Raw genomic sequence first — 22,220 nt, forward strand, 5'->3', positions numbered from 1 at the left:
AAACCGGGCAAAGACCTGGCAAAGACAACCATTTTGACCTATGTACGTTTGACCATAAACACACTTAACATGGTGTGTGCCCTTTGTGTTTATTATAATTGTAAATATATATATACCCCAAATTGGTTTTTAGTTAATTAAAGCATCTCTATCACTCCTTTCGTGACCCCAAACATACTCTGAATTATCTTACCAAGTAGCACCATTTCTTTTAGTAGTAGTCTCTGGTTGCATGAAACCGTTCTTGTAGTAACAAGGGCATTCGATTTGTGGCACACATTTCCCCAGTTCATTCAGGTAGGTTCCTTCCTTACAGATGCAGCCATCCACTGGCACAAAGGTAATGTTGCATTCATCACAGGGCTCATTCAGGCATCGGCAACTTGGCTGGCAAGTGGTGATATGGTCACTGTAAATCATGGATTCAGGGCAAACTGGTGTCAAGTCACCTATGCATTGAAGCAGAAAATGATTAATATAGGACTCAAGCATAAACTTTATTTTTTTGAAGCCAAAATGGATGTACTTCTACTGAGGACATTAGCAACACTTTGCAAGTCACATTTAAATAGTGTTCTAACACATCTAACAAAAAAATGACAAAATATGACAAATGGGATTTCCAGTAAACATTTTATCATACTTAAAAAAAAAATTATGACTTCAAATTAGAATACGACATTTGAAAAAAAGGTTACATTTTCGTTTTTCACAGCCAGAAATGTCAATATTATTTCGACTTTCATGCTTAGTATACTATAGCCTTAGAGCCCAACCTAGCGGGCTCTACCGGCCATTAAACGCCCGCTCCAACGTGGAGGGAGGGGGAGGGTTGGGAGGGATCCCTGTGTGACCACAGCCTCCGTCGCCCTCATTCCCCTCTGCGCTTCACATATCCTGGAGAAGCTGGTGAACAGGAGAGACATGTAACTTTTGATGACACACCCAAATCTGTAATTCTTTTGGCAACATATATTTATACATTATATATTTATACCAAAAGACAAACTTTCATTGTATCCCTCATCCTAAATACATTAATGCTTGCCTGCATTTGATTTATGTAGAGGTAGCTGTAAGTTAATAGACCTGTCTGGAAAAGCATTGGTGAACTATCTCATCTGACTAAGGACTAAGGCTAAGACCATTATTGTGTGGTTACCCCAAGTGTTAAGCCCAGTGCCCTCAAATTGACAAGTTCTGCATGTGGGCCCGTGCCTTTGATTCACAAGGAGTGTACATGTTAAGGTTGGGAAGGAGAGGACAAAGGGAAAGCTCTAGATTAATCTATTGTAGGATCCCGCAACCATCTTGGAAATAATGAATCAAAGGAAGTGGGCTGGGAGATCTGACCTGGCTGGACCCACCTCTCATTGAATGCTAAGATAGAACACTACAGAAAACGTGTTTGTAGACTGCTTGACAGAAACTATACAACTAGCAGATATTTTTTAGATTTAGCAATTAAAAAAGCTTTAAATTGTAAAACAACTTTTTACCATTTATGGACAAGGCAGACTCAGGGTACATGCTCCTGAGTAAGGAGATTAACTGATCCCAGTTAAAAACAGATGTTACTACCTCTCCTAGGTCCTTGCTGTATTGAAGATGTATTATCATTACAATTTCTCCAATAATTTATGTGGCTCAATAGAGACTACAATCAGCTTCTCCCTCTCTGTTCTGCTTGTGTAAGGTTTAGAAAACAAACACAAGGAGTCCTATGTTTTGGTTAAAAAGTACCTTCATAGAGCTAGTCCGTTTTAAGTATGGTAAGTACCTGAAAGACAGCAGTGGTATGGTATCATCTGTAACACTAAGGGGCTACATGGTCGTCTGAGTCTACCTCTTCTTTACAGTCTGTGGTCAACAGTAAGAAATATATCCATGTAGGATGTGTTTTGTAAAACAGTGCTAAGATTTTGGAAACTTCATGTAGACAAAATTGTTATCAACAAAAAATTATTAAGTGATACAATTACTGGAAAGACATCTTTGTGAGAGTTCTAACAATCATCAGGGAACTGGAACATTTGGGCATCCCTCTGGGAAATATTGCACATACTTGATTGACCACATTCTTGATGTAGTCAGTGAAAGTTCACAATCCTTCACCTTGAGATTTTGCAAACAGGTCAGTCTACCAGAAGGACTACTTAATTTCTGTAAAATTACTCTAGATGTGAAACAGACCGGTCACTATACGTTTTTCAGCCTGTCATAACTATCTCCGATTCAGTTAGTTTCGAGAAAGCAACATCTCTGGCTTATAATTTATGAGCTCTACAGATCTTGATAAGAAGGCTGTGGTGGTGTTTAGGTAACAGGTCATCTACAACCTCCTCTATGCCAGCTGTAATCATTCCAATAAAAAGATTTGGCACCACCTTCAGGTTATTAATGATTATATTTCTTCATTAGAGAATGACGCTAGTAGTGTAACCTGTGCATCTCTTCTCTTTCGAGATTAGGACCACTGTCTGAAGAAATGAAGTGGGCCAAGTGACAAGGGCAATATGGCTAGAATCAAATGTTGAAACATTAGTAGCAGAGTTATTTTTAGAGGTCAACAATGACTTTGTTGCTAGATGAATAAAGTTCTTAAACCTTCGAGTAATTGCAACTTTAAAGCAATTCATTTAGACTACTTTTTACAGATTGTTTGTGTTTTTTTGGCTTTGGGCATGGACCAATGGTGTGGAACTGATAAGATCTGGCTTCCATTTTTTTGATTACATGTGAACAATATTTTGAAGCAAGGAATTGAGGGTATCTATTCCTCTGTTCACAATTTATTGTGTTTATTTGGTTATGGATGAAACGGGCATTTGGCATTCTCCTTCACCCAAAGATAGTGCAGCATACCCACGCTACTCAGGAGCATGAATTGCGATGCCACAAAAGATTTAGAGGCATTATTGTGACACTCTGATTTCAGGCATTGGTGGTCCAATCCTGCTCCTTCTGTCTGTAACACCGATAACATGTGGTTCAAGTGCTTAGTTAGTGAAAGCAAGACAGACATTTGGATGCACAGCTAGTGGGTGAAACTGGAGCATGAATATGTACTTATAAGGTCCTGTAGCACTTCTACCACATATGAGTATGCTATGATGGGGTGGATAGCATTTACAATAAATATTTGTTTTTCTGTATTGCTGTCTTTGCTCAGTGCACAGATGGAGGCCATAGTGATATAGATTTTCTCCATGCTTATGGGGAATGCGAGGAGTGTTATCATTTTGGGCACAGGAGTAGAAAATATTGGATGCATATTGTCGTGTGCAGATGGCTGTTTCACTTGTACATTTATCCGTAGTGTATTTGCGGAGTTCTCATCTGGCAGTAGCATAAATGCAATCTTCACTCTTTGCTAGGCTGTCTATTACCATAATTTGCTTTTCTCAATGTTCTTATGTGTAATTTTTGGTGTGACAAGATTTTTATACTTTGTCAAGTCTCTGAAAAAATAGAATTTCAGCACAATTCAAGTCTTGTTGTGGCACATAAATGCATATATATGGACAGATAAGTGATGAATAGAGGTTATTGTAATCATCATCCTGTAAATGCCTCTGTCTTAGGGCAAAGAAGTAACTGTTAACATTACAAGGTTTCCTTCAATACAAAGAACTCCTGCTGTTCTTCTTTGTTTTCTTTGGACATCTTGTATTTTGACCTTTGTTGATACTGCAGCCTCTTGAACAGGTCCAGCCACACATGCTTCAATTAAAGAATACAGCAACAATGTGATGAATGAAATGCTTGAATTAGTCTCAGCCACTAGCAATTGTTCGAGCTGCATCTCAATCTATTTTTTTTCCCACCATGCAACCTCAGTTAGGACCCAGCCAAATTCAAATCAGCTTTGACCCAGATCCAGTCAGAATAATCCAGCCCGGCCCGAACTGCCAGGCCAGGTCAGGTCCTAACTGAACCGGGAAACAAGCAAGGCAGAATCAGTTTCGCCCTTGTTATGGGCTCATCAGCCAGGTATAGCTTGACGTCAGTGGTACAGTGAGCACAGGACCTACTTCTGGGCATACCCGTCGCACTTCGGGTGGAAACTGCAACAACAACAACAAGGCGGTGGATGGAATACTTTAATTAATCTCAGCCACTGGTAAACTTGGGCTGCATCTCAATCCATCATTTATAGCCCACCATGCCATCTCCATTTAGAACCAGCCATGTACAAAGCAGCATGGACTCTGTTCCACTTGGAACAGTTCAGCCCAAACTACCAGGCCAGGACCTCCCTGAACTGGGAAACAAGCAACCCAGGAATTTATTTACCCTTGTTGTGAGCTCATCAGCCAGGTATAACTTGATTACAGTGGCACAGTGAGCAAAAGAATTCAGGGAGGAATTGCCTGGGCAGTTCGGGCTAGACTGTTCTTATAGGAGCAGGGTCAAGATTGATTGTATATAACTATGTCCAAACAGAAGTGACATTGTGTGCAAAATAACAATGGATTGGATGCAGCCTGAGTAATTAGCAATGGCTGAGATTAATGCAACCATTTCATCCATCACATTTTTGTATACTTCAGTGTGTTGCCCCAAGTGGGATGGCCATGCCCAGATGTGGGTCCTGTGCACACTGTGTCACTGCAAACAAGCTGTACTCAGCTGATTGGCCCATCACTAGGGCGGAACCGCTCCTGTGTTGCTTGTGTTATGGTTCAAGGAGGACATGCATTGGCAGTTCAGGCTTGACTGTTCTGATTGGAGCAAGCTGAAGAGATTACTGATTTGCATAAAGCTGGGTCAAAACTGAGGTGACTTTGTGTGCAAAATAATGGTGTATTGGGATGTGCACACCAGTAATTACCAGTGGCTGAGATTTGGGCATTCCATCCTTCACTTTTTTAATACTTTGGTGTGTCACCCTAAATCAGACAGGTATGCTCAGACATGGGTCCTGTACACGCTGTGTCACTGGAACCAAGCGGTACCTGGCCAATGAGCACATAACTAGGGTGAAACTGGTCTTGGGTTGCTTGTGTTTCGGTTCAGGGATGACATGGCTTGGCAGTTTGAGCTGGACAGTTCCAATTGGAGCAGGTCAAGACTGATTTGTGCATAGCTGGGTCCAAACTGAAGTGACATGGTGTACAAAATAACCAACGATTGGGATGCGGCCCAAGTACTAACCAGCTTAGGTTAATTCAAGCATTCCATCAATCGCTTTTTTGGGAGGTTTTGGTGTTTGGCACTAAGTGGGACAAGTAAGCCTAGATGTGGGTGCCATGCACATTGTGTCACTGGAACCAAGCTGTACTTGACTGATGAATCTAGAAGTATGAACCCGTCCTGGGTTTCTTGTGTTCTGGTTCAGGGCAGACCAGTCTTGGCAGTTCACGTTAGACTATTCGCCAGCAGGGTTAAGACTGATTTGCCTCCATCCATCACTTTTTTGTGTACAATTTAAAGGATAAGCATTTTATTTCCAAATTTCCAAGCTGTCGCTCTGGTAGTGCTGATGTCTGTTTGCATGTCCACTGTGGGGCCACACTGAGGGAACATATTGGAATTAGGAATCAAGGAGATATTTGTTCCACTTTACATGCTTCCTGGGAAATCAAAGCTTATCTCCTGGTATATAAAATGTAAATGTGGCATTTCATTAGTGACTTTTGATTGCTAAATTCTAATAATACAATGCTATGATAGTCAATTTTGAATTGGGCATGTAACCTGGGATGAGACGTGCACTGTAAATCACCAGCCTGCCTACTAGAGATCATAACTGTATGCCTTAGTTTCTCACTGGTCCTTGGTGCTAAAGGCCATGCTAGCTCTGATTGCTCTGTGAAGCTTTCCTCCTGAGTCTGGAGTAAGGGGAAGGCCGTGATACGGATGCTGCTTTTGTCTGAATGACCATTCCAGCTGACTAGTCTGAGAGTAGATAGTTGAGTACAAGGGTACCAATGCAAGTGGAACAGGTTCAAAATTGCATCCTTTAAGAAACCTAAGCATAAATGACAAGTGTAAAGGTAGAAGCTGGTTACTGTGCACTTATAAAGAAACTAAAAGTTTTAAGTTTGAGAAGGGAAGGAAAGACAAGAGAAGGGAAGGAAGCAGAAGGGAATGGCCAGGAACAGAAGGGGAAGCGAGGAGAAGGAGGCTATAAAAGGGAGGAGAAGGATGGAGAGGGAGTCTCCTGCCTCCTGAACTGAAAACTTCTTGCCTACCCACCTACTGGAGGTCACTGGAGACTATTGTCTCCTGGTCCTCCTGAACCTCTTCTACCAGAATGTAGCTCTAGAAAACGGATGTCCCAGTCACCTGCTGACCCACAACCCTAAACATCATAACATTGAAACCTGTTTTCCCCTGTGAAATGTCCCTCTTGAAAATAAGAAGGTCTTGAGACAGAAGAAGAATCTTTTTCTTAGAATGATTTGAATAATTTGATCATGTGGGGCCATTAAGGAGTTATTTCTTTTCACAACTGCGCCATCATTGAAGCCCACATTCACTAAAGATAGTGCAGATGCTTGGGGGATCAGAAGTGCTCAGGTGGGCCTTTAAAATGAAAAGTTAATTTATGCAATCTTTTGCATAGTGTCACATGAGCACTTGTCACTAAATGTGGACCCTGGTGCGCTATGAGCGCACCAAACCAAGGAAGTTAGGGAGCAAGACTGGCCACTGGGTCAGCACATGGAGAACCAGAAAAAGGGTGACCCTAAAATATTATAATGCCCAAAAAAGGACCCAAATGGATGCAGGAATGAATGAATTAAAATGAATTTTCTAAATGTTACCAAACCATGGGAAAGAGGCAGTCGTCCATAATACCGTAGAGAAGAAGGAAAGTGGTAGAGGGAGAGAGAGAAGAAGCTCTTTCCCACCTTCCAGCTGTTGCCTTACAAGAGAGGGGATCTAAGCTAAAAAAGCAGCCATCTATCGGGGGGAATATCCAAAGGGAGAGCTGGAGTAGGGCTCGAATTTGACACGGAGCAGACAGAAGGGAGATCTTCCTAGATTCAACTGGTAGGTGGTACCTCAAGCCCTGAGGATTGGTGGATTATAGAGAACAAGGTTGGTACTTTCAGGAGGTCCATGTCACTGACTGCACTGAAATGCCACCTGTGCCAGCCAGTACATGGTCATTGAAAGGCTGGTTTACCCAGCACCAAATGTAGCTGATGAGATTGCCAGGCTAGTTAGTCAGCATCCACAACATTAGGCATGAACACGTATTGGCTTTGATTACCATGTAGGTTGGAGGCATTGGTGCCTAGAGCAGCGTAGCAGTATACCTAAGTTTGACAGTAGACTAAATATGTTGCACTGAGTCGTTTCCTTGATTTTATGGATACAAATTGTCCTGGAACCCTCGATTGTATTGCAGTTTCTCCTCATTAAAATTAACTCTATATCAGAAACAATCGCTCATCAAAGCCTTATGAACTCACAATCTATACTAATCAAAAGCTGAACATTGTCATATAAGGTTTCAAATGATAACTGGTTGAGGAAAATGTCTTCACTCCTAAACTCTGACAACTTGGAATATTAGGTCAGCTTTTGTTACTGTTTCCTTGAATTATATTACTAGCTGTTATCACTTCAGTGCCCTTTTCCCCGGAGGGAATGTCTATTGGTTAGATCTTTTCAAGTTATTGCGGCTGTCTTTGTATTGCTATTTTATTGCAATTTCTTCTACTTTTGTTCGTCCTCTGTCTTCTGTCCATGGCCTTTGTTTGTTGTACTCACCTAACTTATTTAGCTCATTAGCAATATATATTTTATGATTTATATCAATCGAATGTAGTACTTTCTGAGCCTTATTTTAGGACGAGTTAAAGATTTGTTCTTTTTGCCGTATGATTTTATTTCGGTGTTAATATTTGTACTTTCCTTAATATAGATGTTCATTAAACGCTGCTTTTTCTCTGTCTCTCTCGTACACTAAAGTCAAGATTCAATATTTCTTATTTTTTTTTAAGTTGTAATTGCATTAGGAGTATTGAGTGACAATATAGCTAGTAACTCATTAGATTTCATTGCATCAGCCAGTAAAGTCTATAGATCACATCATGGAAATGTTTTCTTTATTGACTTATTCTGTGGAAGTTGTCCGGTTTGTAAGTGATCATGACCTGTTTATTCATCTTTCAGATCATCACAAGAGGAACTAAAACAAGTACTCATTACTACCTCATCTCAAACAACTGTCAATATGTAAAATGGGCCAGTTTAGAAATAGAAAAGATAATGCTTGTGTTAAAATGTACCATATTTAATGAGCTTAAGCAGGTTTCAGCCACCAAAAATGAAACTCCAAAGTGTAGTTTGAGCCTTTACATCTCCATAATGGTGAAAATTAGTCACAACATAAGAATTTTAAAATTGCATTACAAAATGCCTAGAGGAGGCTCGGGTGCCTGCTCATGGAGTGCAAAATAGAGAAAAAGAAATCTACAGATGGGATCAAAATCCACATTTATGGAGTAGGAACGCATAGACCAAATAAAAATGCAGACTTTAGACCTGGACTGGCCACGGGTCAAAATGAAAAACCTAGTTGGCTGTGTAGGCTGAGACATCATCAGACCATCCAGCCTTGTCAGCAGCTACATGAGGCAGCATAAATGCACTCTTCTTATAAGCACATACACAATTTACTCCGGTAGGGAAAAAATGTTCCTTGATGTGAGAAGATGGCCTGGTATATGCTGTCCACTAATTAAAGTGGGCACCCTGTACAAGTCCACACGACCCTTATGATGCATGAGGCCAAAGATAACCTTTAGAAAGCTATCCTAGTGGTAGCTGTGGAGAGCAGCCTTCACGCTTAATCTTGAAGGAATGTAAAGCAGCTTGTTTTACCAGAATATCACCTCCTAAATGACTAAATGAAGGGAGAACCACACAGTAGTTCTATAAAAATATGTATTTATTAATATAACAATCTCTACTAGTCTCAATACGAAACTAGGGCACAAAGCACACAATACTGAATCAATAGAACATTCGTAAGTAGCAAATTACACAGCAGGCTCCAGGGGGAGACCGAACCATATACTAAAAAAATGGTATAACAATCATGAGTTGACTAGACACAGTGCCTAGTGCACGTAGAATCGCTGGAACCACCCAGAAGAGTGACACAGGGAGCCCACGGAGGACAGGTGCTGTGAGGAAATACGACCGCGTGCTCCGTACAACTCTATGGGAAAGTCACGATTATAAAGTTACAGTTTAAGGACACTTCTATGAGGACTTCGAGCAAACCCTTTGGAACATAGGAGGTTCTAAGGCCAACCCACCAGTGAGTACCGAGGTACCAGTGTTACCTATCCCAGAGGAGCTAGGTGCATAGGGGTCAAGTGGTGTCGGAAACCTTTGTTGTTTTCAATGGAGAATTGCAAAGAAGCCTGGACTCTAGGTGAGAAGAAAGCAGAGGGGACAGAGTCTGGGTCACTCCTGGTGACTAGGGGCTCGGTAGTCGGATGACCACCGATGTCAGATGCTTCAGGTGAGACGAAGGGTTGCTTGACTCTGCAGCCACGGAGACCAGGGACGTCGAGGATGACCAGGATCCGGAGGTGAGCTGTCCCACAAAGGATGTCAAGTGCTGAGGGGTCGATGTCCGGCTGGAGCACCAACAAGCCTTGGCAAATGTTACCCACGCAGTTAGAGTAAACAGGTTACGGTGTACACCAGCAAGGCCCAGGGGACTCCCCAAACAATTGAGAATCAAGGCACGTCTGGAGCAACCAAGTAAGCTCAAGAACAAACAAGATGACCCTCGCCAGGACCCACAGGCCAACGGACCAGGGACGCGAGGAGACCTCAAGCTAGTTTGCAAAGTACCAGCCCACAGGACACTCGGTCAGTGGAGGCCAGATATCTTCAGTGCAATTACTGCTTGGGTCAGGACTACAGGGAGTCCAATGCACAAGCTCTGGAATCATCAACAAGCATATGCAATTGCAAATGTACGCGGTGCACAGGGGTTCGGGTTGCACGGCCCCACGAGGGATACTGGTCTTAGAATCACTGAGAGGTCAGATCTACCTCAGAGACCTTTGGGAAACCCACCTCCTGTGTTGCTGAAATCTTCAGAGTCCTCAGGAGCTCGGGAGAAGCAAACCGGTCAGAAGCGTTTAGGTGCCTGCTTTTGCAGGGGAGTAACTCCTTTACTCCAAGGGAGATTCTTCAGTCGTCCAGTATCGTGCAGGCAGTCGAAGCACTTGGTTTCTTCTTAGCAGAATCTTGTCCAGGTAAAATCTAAAGTCCTGTAGCAAGGTAACCCACTTTATACCCATGAGAAGGGGTTGGAAAGATTCTGTGGACCCTGCTAGGTGAGGGGCAGGACAGAGGGGTGGCTACACCCATGTCCTTTGTCCAGTTTCAAGCCAGAGCAGGAGCCAATGGCTCCCACAACTGGTTTGAGCTGGACTATGCAGAGGGACACAACATGTGCCCCCAGTGAAGACATTCTGGCACTCTCAGAGTGCACCCACCCAGCCTCAATACACTAAACTCTATATGGGAGGTGGTCACACCTCCCTGTGACAGGATGCCTATTGTCATGCCTTCCTCTGCTCGAGCTTGGCTCAGCAGCAGGAGAGCAGAATCGTGTCTGTGGCTAGCAGCATCCATTTTGTGCTGCCCGGGTCGAGAAAGCTGGTACCGGGAAGACCGGTGACCCACATATGTCCCTTTGGAAGGGTGGAATCATACCTCCCACACCAGTTACTGGTGTGGAGGTATGATTCCAAGGTGTTTGACACCAAACACGACATGTTTCTAAGCAACTGTTTTAAAGTTAGCGTTTACTGAGAGGTTATAATGCACTTAAACCTATATGTCTGGCTGCATCACAGACAACTCCGGAGAAGGGTCTCTGAAGGCTGCAGAGGGGCTCTGCTCATGCAGGAGCACCCTCTCATGTAAAACCTAGGATCCTGCCTTCAGGATTTATAAGGCCTGCCATAGGGGTGACTGATAGGTTTTTAAGTGTAGTGATTTAGATAGATATAGTGAACCTATGTCTTAGTAAGCGGTGCAAGCACCATCTTACACAGTCTGCTGTAGCAAGCCTGTCGTGTAATTTTGAATGGCCAGTCAGGGTTTACACAATACATGCTGCAGCCCCTGGGAGGCCTTTGGGGTACCTATGCCCTGGGTACATGGTGTACCATATACTAGGAACTGATAAGGGTACTCCAGTATCCAAACTGGAGTGTACCTAAAGTACATATATAGCAATTTAAGGACGAAAGCAGATAGACTGGGGTCCTGGATAGCAGGATCCCAGTCAGACTAGTCAAAAACCATCAAAACACCAGGAAATAATGTGGGGGTAACTTGCAGTCAGATCCTACCTTCCTACACTTGGTATTCTGCCAAAACGTAAACATTTGGAATATATTCTGAGATTCGTTTCATAAACTGTTATAAAATCTAAGGCTTTTCAGTAAAAAAAAAAAAGAGTTGGAAACATACTGTAAAATAAATCCCTTCGCTCCATCATTTAATATATGTTCTTAAATTTGGAAACCACTTCTACCCCAAATAATTCCTTGGATATGGTCAGATTTTCTTACCTGGTGCAGCATGGGGCTGGCAATAAACATTTCCTTGACCTTCCTTCAGCTGCCAATATAATTCTACTCTTCTCTGTGATGCTCAGAAACTGCTGCTCTCTAAATATCCTTGTCACTGAAAGTGTACATCAGCATTAGAAATGTCACTGCAAGATTTGATCATTCGGATTGGATGTTTATTGTGCTGCCTTTTTAGAAGGCTCTGTATGGAGGAAATGTTGGAGCTTTGATGCTTTCTTACAAAGCAAATGTCGTCATGAGTTTGTAAATACATATGGGCAATGTAACTTTGTGGAGTTATTAGCTGTCAATGATTGTGCAGACTCAGGAAAGGAGACGAGCTTGTAAATCAAGGAAAAAAGGTATGCACTTTTGGCACATTCGGGCTCAGATTATGACCTTGTTCATTAAATACAGAACAAAAACGAAGCAAAGCTAATTCGTTTTGTGGCAGAACTTTCACCTGTATTTAGATCTCTACCAGGTAATTTGGGTGATAACGATTCAAAGCCATGACTCTCTCAGTAATTCTGCAATATTTTCCCACCAGCAAAAATGTCTGGAATCATTAAAGATAATTACCGCGACAAGTACAAGATCAACAGGATAGCGGTCAATTACTACTGAATCTCTCTGCAATAATGTAGATGTTTTCTTGATAATGGATAGAAAAACAATATCTGGTAAAGTGATAACCTGACATTTCTGTGCTCTGCATATTTACCTGCAACAACCTACATCCTCATGTACAAAGCAATTTTGCAGTCACAAATGGGACAATTCACAAAAAGCAGGGAGTTTTCCACTGAAAAAATGAGTTCTGTGATTTCGAGAAGCTTTCTCAAATCGCAGTGGGACTTTGCAACTCTTAGAAGGAGGTGTGAAAGGGGTGCTGCCTTCTAACTGCCATTAGCAATGATATGTATTTGTGGTTTGAAATGCAATTGCAGTCACACCCCATTGAAAAGTTAAGAGCACCTCAAAGGAGGTGTAAATTATTTTGCAAAGGCAAATATTTCCCTATTGGAACGTTTTCCCTTGCAGACCTGTGCTGTGCAGCCTTGGGGGAAGTGGGCAGTGACCCAGGGCACCACTGTATGTCCCCCTGATGTCTTTTCAAAGAGAATTTTTTTTTCAAGCAGCACCTATTTTTAGGTCTTTCCTAGGCAGCGCATGCACTGTCTCGTTGAGACATGCAGTTTATGCTCTACGGTGTTGGTAAACTTCCTTTTTTCCCTGTTGTTTCTATTTGTCATTTTGTGTGCCTTTTAAACTGTCCTAGTAGTGATTGGTTAATAGTGTCTAGAAGTCCCTCCTTTTCGACTGCCGGGCACGCCTGTGGCTATTAGCCCCTTTACTTGTATACATTCGGCGTTGTTGCTGTATGCTGCTGTTGTCAGACTTTTATGTTTAATTTGGGTTTTTGAAGTAATGCGATCGCTTACTCTAATGTAGGAATGTTACAGAACGTGTACTTTTGTTCCTTTATTTTTTTTGTTAGCTTTGTTTATTGTTTGAGGTGTTTTGAATTAGGGGACAACCTAAGGATCTGACGAAAAAGCTCCACATGCTCCACTGGTATTGCTCCCAGCATTGATACAGTGACTGACTCAAACATTTGGCACGTTTCTATCAACATTCGGCTGGGTTAATGGCGGAAGTGTAGGACCCACTGTTCTGCTCCGCCTTTAAACCGCCGCCACAGAGAGCATTCGCCGCAGTTCCTCGACCCTAGAGAGGAGGCTGTGGTGACGAGTCTTTACTGAAAAGACCGCTGAGGGGGCGCCCGTTTCTATCTACATACGGCTGGGTTAATGGCCGATGGGTAGGACGCACTGTTCTGCTCCTCCTTTCAACTGCTGCCACAGAGAGCATTCGCTGCAGTTCCTCGGCCCTAGAGAGGAGGCTGTGATGATGAGTCCTTACTGAACTGAAAAGACCGCTGAGGGGACGCACCAGGTGGACTGACCGACAGAGAACAGGCACTGCATAGAGCCGGGATTGCCAACCGCCCTTAACGAGATGGCGTCGACCACATGAAAAAGGGCCGCGAACTGACCCTAGCTGTGCCCTGGATGAGCGCCCCCCCGGGGAGCACACAAGACCCAGACAGCGTCCACTTTGCCTGCAACGGAGGGGCCCTAGTCAAGGTATGGCGCAATAGAGGATGGGGCCCGTACATAAAGCAGTGCTCCAGGGAACTGAGGGCCCAGTGGTAATGAGGAGAACTGCCCAGAGGCCGAGCTCTCTGGCAGACTTCGGTGCACTCAGCGGCCGCAGCAGAGAGACAAGTGAGCAGGGAACAGCCAGTGGTAGGATGGTCTACAGCCTGAGGGTCAGACAGACTTCCCAGCAGCACGAGGGGCTGCTTATAGATAGTTGTGGAACACCATTCCTGGAGGAGAGGGCAGAAGTACCCTACGGCACCTCCACCCTCCCTGTTGAAGTACGATAGGCGAGTGGGGAGAAGGAGGGAGAGGGCAGGAGGGACAGTAGTTCCCCACCCCTCTGACCTGAGATCGGCTCCACTCAACTTCTTTTTTTGTTTGCTTTATTTATTTTGTGAGGTGTACTTTTGTATTTCATTTGGTTTGTTTGTTTTTGCATATTGTGTAGGGGCCTGTATTTATTGGAGCATTAAATGCAATATGTGTAATATTACGGAACTAGTCCTTATATGAGAATAAATATGGTTTGAAAAATGCGCGCTAATTATTTGAATTATGATGTATGCCGGTTTTCGTGGACTTTTTTCTTTCATTTGGTTAGCTTTGTTTTAGAAGTTTTGCGGTCGCTTATTCTAATGTGGGTAATGTTACAGAATTTGTCCTTTTGTTACTTTATTTGATTTATTTTTGTTTTATTTGTTTATTGTGTGAGGTGTTTTTGAATTAATGTGATTTATTGATGTTATGTGCGCAATGTTACAAAATGTGTAATTTTGTATTTAATTTGGTTTACTTGCTTGTGCATACAGTGTTCCCCAGTGAAGGCCCGTGTAGGGCGTTTTACCGGGGCGGTGACGTGGTGCAGAGGAGGGGCAGGGTGGGGGGTTTCAAAATGCGGCAAACGGCCGATTTCAGGTAAGTTACGAAAAAAAATTATAGAACGAATTTCGTTGCGCGCGCTGCATCGCCAAATGCGATGCAGCACGCGCAACGAAATTCGTTTTATTAATTTTTTCGTAACTTATCTGAAATCGGCCGTTTGCTGCATTTTGCAACCCCCCACCCTGCCCCTCCTCTACGCCACGTCACCGCCCCGGTAAAACACCCTACACGGGCCGTCACTGGTGTTCTCCCTTTTTGACCAATGGTTCCGCACAGCACAGGCTTTCAAATAAACGACAACATGGGCGCATACAAACAATGGCGGCCAGGGCTTTTTTTCCTTCACAGCAGGCACCCGCTTTTATAAAGCACTGTGGTACGCTGCTGTTAATTAGCAACAATGGCGGGCGCATTTGTTTTTTTTTAGGTCTCGCGTAGGCAGTGCGCATGCGCTGTCGCTCCGAGACATCCAGTAATCTGAATAGCGAGAGTAATCCCGCCTGCTGCTTTCAATTGTATTATTTATGTGTCCGGCCTCCTGATTGGTTGCTGGTCCGATGCACCACTTCCGTTTTTATCGGAGGCAGCACCGACCACCTACAGTTTTATTGCGCTGTAGAACTTAGTCAGTTTCGCTTAGGGACTACTTGTTTTTAATCGGAATGGCGCCTGCTTCATGGGCCGCTATGTGCATATGTTTAATATACATGGGCGCCACGGCGCCCGCTTTCATCATTACTTTCCCTATGTGCATATGTTTAATATGCATGGGCGCCGCGGCGCCCGCTTTCATCTCTCGGTATTTATTTATATCTGTGCCTCCTCTTAAGCTGTCCACATTCATTTCAAAATAGCATTGTTTAAAATCCAGACATTTTCTTTGGCGGGCTGAAGCCTGCCCTGAAGCAGCTCGCACCACCAGCACAGGGCCAGCAGCACAGGCGAGCACCAGCGCAAACTCCCAGAAACCAAAGATATTCCTGCTGCTTCCTCGTATGTGGAACATCTTTATCAGGGGCGCACATTAGGGACTTTGGCAGTTCAGTAATACCAAAAGTGCCTAGAGGGCTATAGGAACGTTCACATTTAGTCCCCTGCGACAGTCTGATCAGCCGTGAATGTAAGGAAATCAATTCTACACGCTGTTTACTTCTCCCTTCCGGACAAGACAGTATGTGTCGTTTTAGATTTGTGGCACATGATTCTGACTAGCATAGCAAATTCCAATGACGCGTCTCACAAGTGCTTTCACCTTCCTCTCCACCGAAGTCAGTGCCCTCAAAAATGCACATCCTTGAGTAAAAGCATCCAAAGGAAATATTTTCATTTAAGGGATGGCGAGATTATTGCGTCAGATGAAAAATGTGTTTAACATCCACATGAAAGTACCATGCGCATCAACTTTTTTTTTTAGAAACGGCCTTAGTAGATAGCTTTAACTAAATGAACACAGTCCTTGAAAATAAAGAAATCTTTAATTGAATGGACCGATAAATGGCATGACCATGCAGTTTTCTTTCCCTGAAGTCCCACTGACAACTCGACTTCAAAGATGGCAGCAGCAGACAATAGCCATGTAGCTATGTCACGGAGTTCCATTATTGAACTTGAATGTTAACTTACAAGACACCATTCGTCAGAATGTGCCGACGCCAGACGCCATGTTTCTGGACAAGTCCACTTTAGATTCCTTTGGATTTCTATGTAGCAGGCTTCATTTTACAACTGAAAATAGTTTGCAAAAGCTGGAAACGTCCCAAAACGAACTGAGCCCGATTCTCAGGAAATTCGGGAAATTATATCAGCAAATGTACATATATGTTTGGATGTAGATTTAAACATTCCTGGCAATCTCAAAGGATGACGGAAGTACTTTTGAAAAGGAACAGGTTCACAGTATTGCTGGAAACCATTTCAGGTTTTTCACTTGTGCCACTATTAGCACTTTAGAGTTTCCCAGGTTCATGTAGTTTCAGCTCCAGAACAGTTTTTTTCTTTAATTTTTGTGACTTGTAGGAGAGGGTGTGGCTTAACGGCTAGGGCGGCAAACTTTGAAGTTGGGGAACCAAGTTCGAGTCTAGCAGGACGATGTAATGCAACTGGTACTCATGTACAGTGCTCTGATTCCTTTGGGTTTCTGCTATAAAAAAACTGCCCAAAAAAAAATTCCAGAGTTCATTCCTTGCAATGCAGTAGGTCTCGCATTTGTTAAGGTTAGAGCTGTTAGTGGTCAAAATGACAATGTTTTTTAGTTTTGCTTTTTTATACCAATTGCAATAGTGCCATACAAATATAATTACTCCACTGCAAATATAAAAACACAAGTAAATAACGTTGTCATTTTCAATGCCAACAACTCTAACATGAACAAATGCGAGACCTATTTATTGCATTGCAAATGCTTGTTTAGCATACTAAATAATGTGTCCGCGCATCTCAATTTTATCCTCGTTTTATATAGCGCAAACTCCACCATGAATACCACTTATATTACACAAGGATACATTCGAGCCAAAGGAATGCAACTTTAACTCGGACAGATTTTATGTGCTCCTATACCTTCGGCTCGAAATTGAGCAAAGAAAAACTGCTTAAAACAATGTTTTTGAAGCCCGTACAACTGAGTATTTATATTTATCCCACGCCCAAACTATTTTCTGGTTTAATTGTGATGTGTCTGTTTTGCTGTATGTATTCACGAGTTGACATTAATTCAATTATTTCTACAGCTAATGCTGAAGAATGCGAGTCACGCCAATAGATGTCCTCTGGAAATGTACGCACTTAGGGGCAGATTTACAAGCTCCTTGCGAAACATTTACGCCGCCGTTGCGTCACTTCTGTGATGCAGCGGTGGCGTAAACCATGCGCCATGTTGCGCCTTATTTACAACGTGACGCATCTAGGGAGATGCGTCACGTTGTAAAGCCCTGCGCTACATTAAACCTGCGTCAGGTTTAATGTATGCAGGGTGGCGGTCCGTCTGAAAAAGCCTCGGAAAAGTGACGTAGTGATATCTACAAGATTTCACTGAGTCACTTTTCCGACGCTGCTGCGTCAAAACCCTGCGCCTGCTTGAAGCAGGCGTAAGGCATGATGCAGCATGTTCGGTATGGCAGCCCGTGAGCATTGCTGGAGTTGCGTCGTGCTTGCGACACGACTCCAGCAATGCGCCGCCCTTATGCCATCAGATGCGTCACGCATCTGTTTATCCATGCGCCATGATGCACTGCATTGTCAATGCGGCGCATCTGTGGTGGCGCAAGGGTAAACTTGCGTGACGCATCTTTCCTGGTGCATCCTTGCTGATTTGCAGGGATGCGCCAGGAAACATAAATCTGCCCCTTAGGACTTAGTGCCTCCCTAATTAATGTTCGGAATCTCAAGCTATTGATACCGAGTCACTTCTGAATGGGGGCGTTGACAGAGAGTTATTAACTGTAAGCACACAGGTCTTAATGTGTTTACTGACAGTAATTTAATTATTTCTACAGCAGATGCCAAAGAGTGTGAGTCACGCCAATACGCACAGCAGCCGCGGTCGGTAGTAGGAGTTCCTGCAGGGCGGTGACGTGGGGAGGGGGAGGGGCAGGCTGGGGGGTAGTAAACTATGGATTACGGAGGTTTACAGGTAAGTAAACATATAAATTAATAAAACGAATTTCGTTGCGTGCACTGCATCGCATTTGGGGATGCAGTGCACGGAACGAAATTCGTTTTATTAATTTATATGTTTACTTACCTGTAAACCTCCGTAATCCATAGTTTACTACCCCCCAGCCTGCCCCTCCCCCTCCCCACGTCACCGCCCTGCAGGAACTCCTACTACCGACCGCGGCTGACGCACAGGTCAGTACTGGATGCTACATTTAAAGCTCTGGCAGCCCCAAGACCTTTAAGCACTTCGCACTTGGGGGCATATCAACAAGGGCTTTATCTCTGCTTTTTTGGCTTTAAAAGCCAAAAAAGCAGAGACAAAACTAGCATCCTATCAACAACAGGGTGCTAACATGCAAATTTGCATGTTAGCACCCTTTTACTCTACGCTTCCCCTTGCATCTCTAATGAGATGCAAAGGGGGCGTTCCAGAGTAAAATAATAGGAGAAATGTCGCTAAGCGACATTTCTCCTATTATCAAGAATATCGCTAACCCTGTTAGAGACAAAAAAAGCAGCGCTAACCGCGGTTAACGCTGCTTTTTTTACGTCTGGTATTTTTCTGACTTAGCCATGATATCCTATGGAAGGAGGATATCATGGCTAAGTTTGTCTGTCCCTATCAACAAGCTAACGTGAGATTATCGCTGGGTTTCCTGCGATAATCTCACGTTAGCCACTTAGCGTGAGGATTTTTATCGCTATTGAGATAAGCGTTGCTAATAGCACGCTATCTCAGCGATAAAAATCAACGCTAGCCGGCGATAATTATCCTAGCGCTAAGTGCGCTTAGCGATAATTATCGCCGGTTGTTGTTGATATGCCCCTAAGTGCCTCCGTGATTGAAGTTCGGAATCTCACGCTGTTGATATCGAGTCACATCCGGATGGGGTGTTGACAGAGAGTTATTATCTGTAAGCACATCGGTCTTACTAGTTTTTTTTTTAGGTGTCCCATCCCCAGTGGTTTCTTTATACTCCCTCGGTGTGCTTTACAGTCTGAAAAAGGCACCAGCACCGCTCTATCCTTTGCTTTAATTTTTCTATGCCCTCTGCTTTCTCTTCTCCTATGTTCCATATTTGTGTCAGTGATCAAGTGCTTATCTGTGCAAGAAGGTCATCAGCGCATATTTACATGCGTCTTCTATAAAATTACTTTAATTGATCAGGTTGCAGAACAGCAGTCTTAAATGCTTGTAAACAATAAAATATAAGTAAAAAACGTTGTCATTTACAATGCCAATAGCTCTAACTTACAAATGCGAGACCAATTGCATTGCAAATGCGTGTTTAACTAACATGGACTGCTTTATAAAATCCCGGAATAAGGATGGTGATCTGCGGCCTTTGTAGGCACCATCCCTGTGTATGTATCCATTCACAAGGTGTCAGAAGCAGCAACCTACCTAATTAATGATTCATTAGGTAGGCCTATCTGTGACATCCCATACAACCAGAAATATTGTAATATGATCTAGTAGTACAAAAGTCGCATAACGAAATTCAAGGCAGGTCGTAACAAGTTGGTGCAAGCTTTGCACCCACTATTCGCAACCTGCCTCTCTGTACATCAGGCCCATAATCGAGCCAAAGTAAGACTCTAAATAGTAAAAGTAGAAACCTCTGCTTCTGTTCCTGTACTTACTGCAGATGAAATTCCTCCAGTTTTTCAAATAGATATCTTTGATGGCACACCTCCGGACATAAGCCTCGATCGTGGCACACATGCAAACTTCGGAGCTCTTGCAGGAGCAAGTGTCATGCATGCAGAACTGATAAAAGACAAGACAGGGGGAAAATAATTAGCATCGTTGGTAGATTCATCATAACAGAACACAGACTCAGGAGTCACAGAAAGAAAGTGGTTCCATAGCCACACCACAAATAGTTTGTGCATAGGAATGCTTATCTGTGCAGGCATTTGCATAAAAAAGCCAGAAACATTGTGTTGTCAATGCCTACTGGTATGGGCTTGAGGCCTGTAGATTATACCATTTTCGGCTCCGGTACACCATGGAGAGTGTGCATTGAGGGCAGGCTTGTGAAAGTAATGAAGACGTGGCATCAATCAAATTGAAGAGGGCGGGAGATCTGTGTGTGGCGTTTCTTCACAAAATCAGGTCTCGGGTAGACCGCTTATTGTGAAGATGCAACCTTACAGTAGACATGTCCAGTAGGAAATGCTTGAGGAGACATATATATATATATATATATATACATATATATATATATATATATATATATATATATATATATATATATTCACTTAAAAAACCATAGGTTTCGCACATGTTATAGTTAGGTGGATATTTCACTCGTAAAAAACCAATGAAATTCCCCCGTTATAGTTAGTTCAGATAACTATAACTCGCGCGCCCGCAATCCACTGCTGATGACGTCACATATTACATCACTCATGACATGGTCAGTGGCATCACTCATGACATCACTGATGACATCATACTTGTGATAGAGTGGCGGCCGCGCGAGTTATAGTTATCTGAACTAACTATAACGGGGTATTTCATTGGTTTTTTACGAGTGAAATATCCACCTAACTATAACATGTGTGAAACCTATGGTTTTTTAAGTGAATTTGCAAGGTTTTTTAAATGCTAATTCCTAACTATAACGTGTGTGAAACCTATGGTTTTTTCAGTGAATTTGTACGGTTTTTTAAATGCTAAGTTATGTATGTATTTTTTTTTTTATATATTTATTTTACAATAAACTACGTATTAAAAAAATTAAAAATGTTTTTTTTTTGGGTTTCTCACCGTGTGCGCACGGTGCGCGCACCCCCGCGATTAAAAAAAAAAAAATGTTTTGTTCTGCCTTGGGGTCCTTCACGGACCCCCTGACAAAGGCTAGGGGGTCAGGAACTCTCTACCCTGCCCCCTTTTCACGTTCGCCACCTTCCTTTTTCACTCTCGCACTGAAAACAAACAAAATGGTGGCCGACACTTCCTGATTTCGACCGATTTGAACGTTGACTAACATGTAACCACCAATCAGAATTACGCTCGCGCACATTAGGGTGCTCGCACGGTGCGCCCACGGTGCGCGGCTATAGATATGTATGTGCTTTTAACTGCAATTTTCTCAGGAACTACTGAACAGATTGACTCCATATATGCAAAAGGCACATCCCTGAGCTGAGGACTACCTCTCTGCCAAATTTGAAGTAATTCTGTTCAGCCGTTCGAGCTGTACCTTGGACTAAAGGTCCCTATGGAAAATTGCATGGGGAAAATGCGTTTTGGGACCCCCTTTTTTTCTCAGCCCCCGCTTGATGAATCCCCCCGAGACTTTTAGGGTAGGAGCGGAGCGCCCCACCTATTTTGAAAATTTTTCGAGGATTCGTCAACCGGCGCCAAAGTTATTCCAAATAGAATGTTGCGGATTTCCTATGGAAACACGGTCCTAACTATAACTATCTACTGGCGACCGCCAGTAGACAGGTAACCCATTCGGAATGAAGCGGATCTGTCACAGCACCACCGAGTGTTGCACTGATGGGACTAAGGCAAGCTGGCGCGAGCAGGAGGTTGCCAGCTTGAAGCTCTTTTGGCAGCTACAAAGCGGGGCAGGAACCTACATGAATTGAGTGCATCGTGTATTTTAATGATTTTTGACTTTGTGAAAACGCACCCACTGAGGGAGTAAAGGAGTGTACTACATCGCCCAGAATGCCATAAGGCCACGCCCATCGCGGCGAATGCGATATATTCAAGTTGCACACCACCTGAAAGACGTTTTCCTCAGCCTATCCAAAGCCACTGAAGAAGGGAGAAGTTCCTGAAACACATTTGGCGCTAATGTGGAGGTTTATTTTCCTGTCGTGTTCCTGCTGGCGAGCTGCCATTAAAGTATTTACAGCTTCATTCATCTCCGTGTGGCTTCATTCCGAATGGGTTACCTGTAAGTTGGATATTAGACGGCCT

General features: G+C 43.2%; 1 protein-coding gene across 1 annotated transcript in view; it reads right to left on the reverse strand.

The window, feature by feature from the left end:
- LOC146860913 (mucin-5B-like) overlaps positions 1-22,220 on the reverse strand; it is a 307,179-nt gene that overhangs the window by 246,837 nt on the left and 38,122 nt on the right. The window contains exons 4-5 of the mRNA XM_085646181.1: positions 19,922-20,048; positions 194-449 (exon numbers count right to left, since the gene is read on the reverse strand). Coding sequence (XP_085502307.1) covers positions 194-449; positions 19,922-20,048 — 383 coding nt within the window. The remainder of the gene's footprint in view (positions 1-193; positions 450-19,921; positions 20,049-22,220) is intronic.

Source organism: Triturus cristatus, chromosome 3_1, assembly GCF_964204655.1.
Source record: "Triturus cristatus chromosome 3_1, aTriCri1.1, whole genome shotgun sequence".
NCBI lineage: Eukaryota > Metazoa > Chordata > Amphibia > Caudata > Salamandridae > Triturus > Triturus cristatus.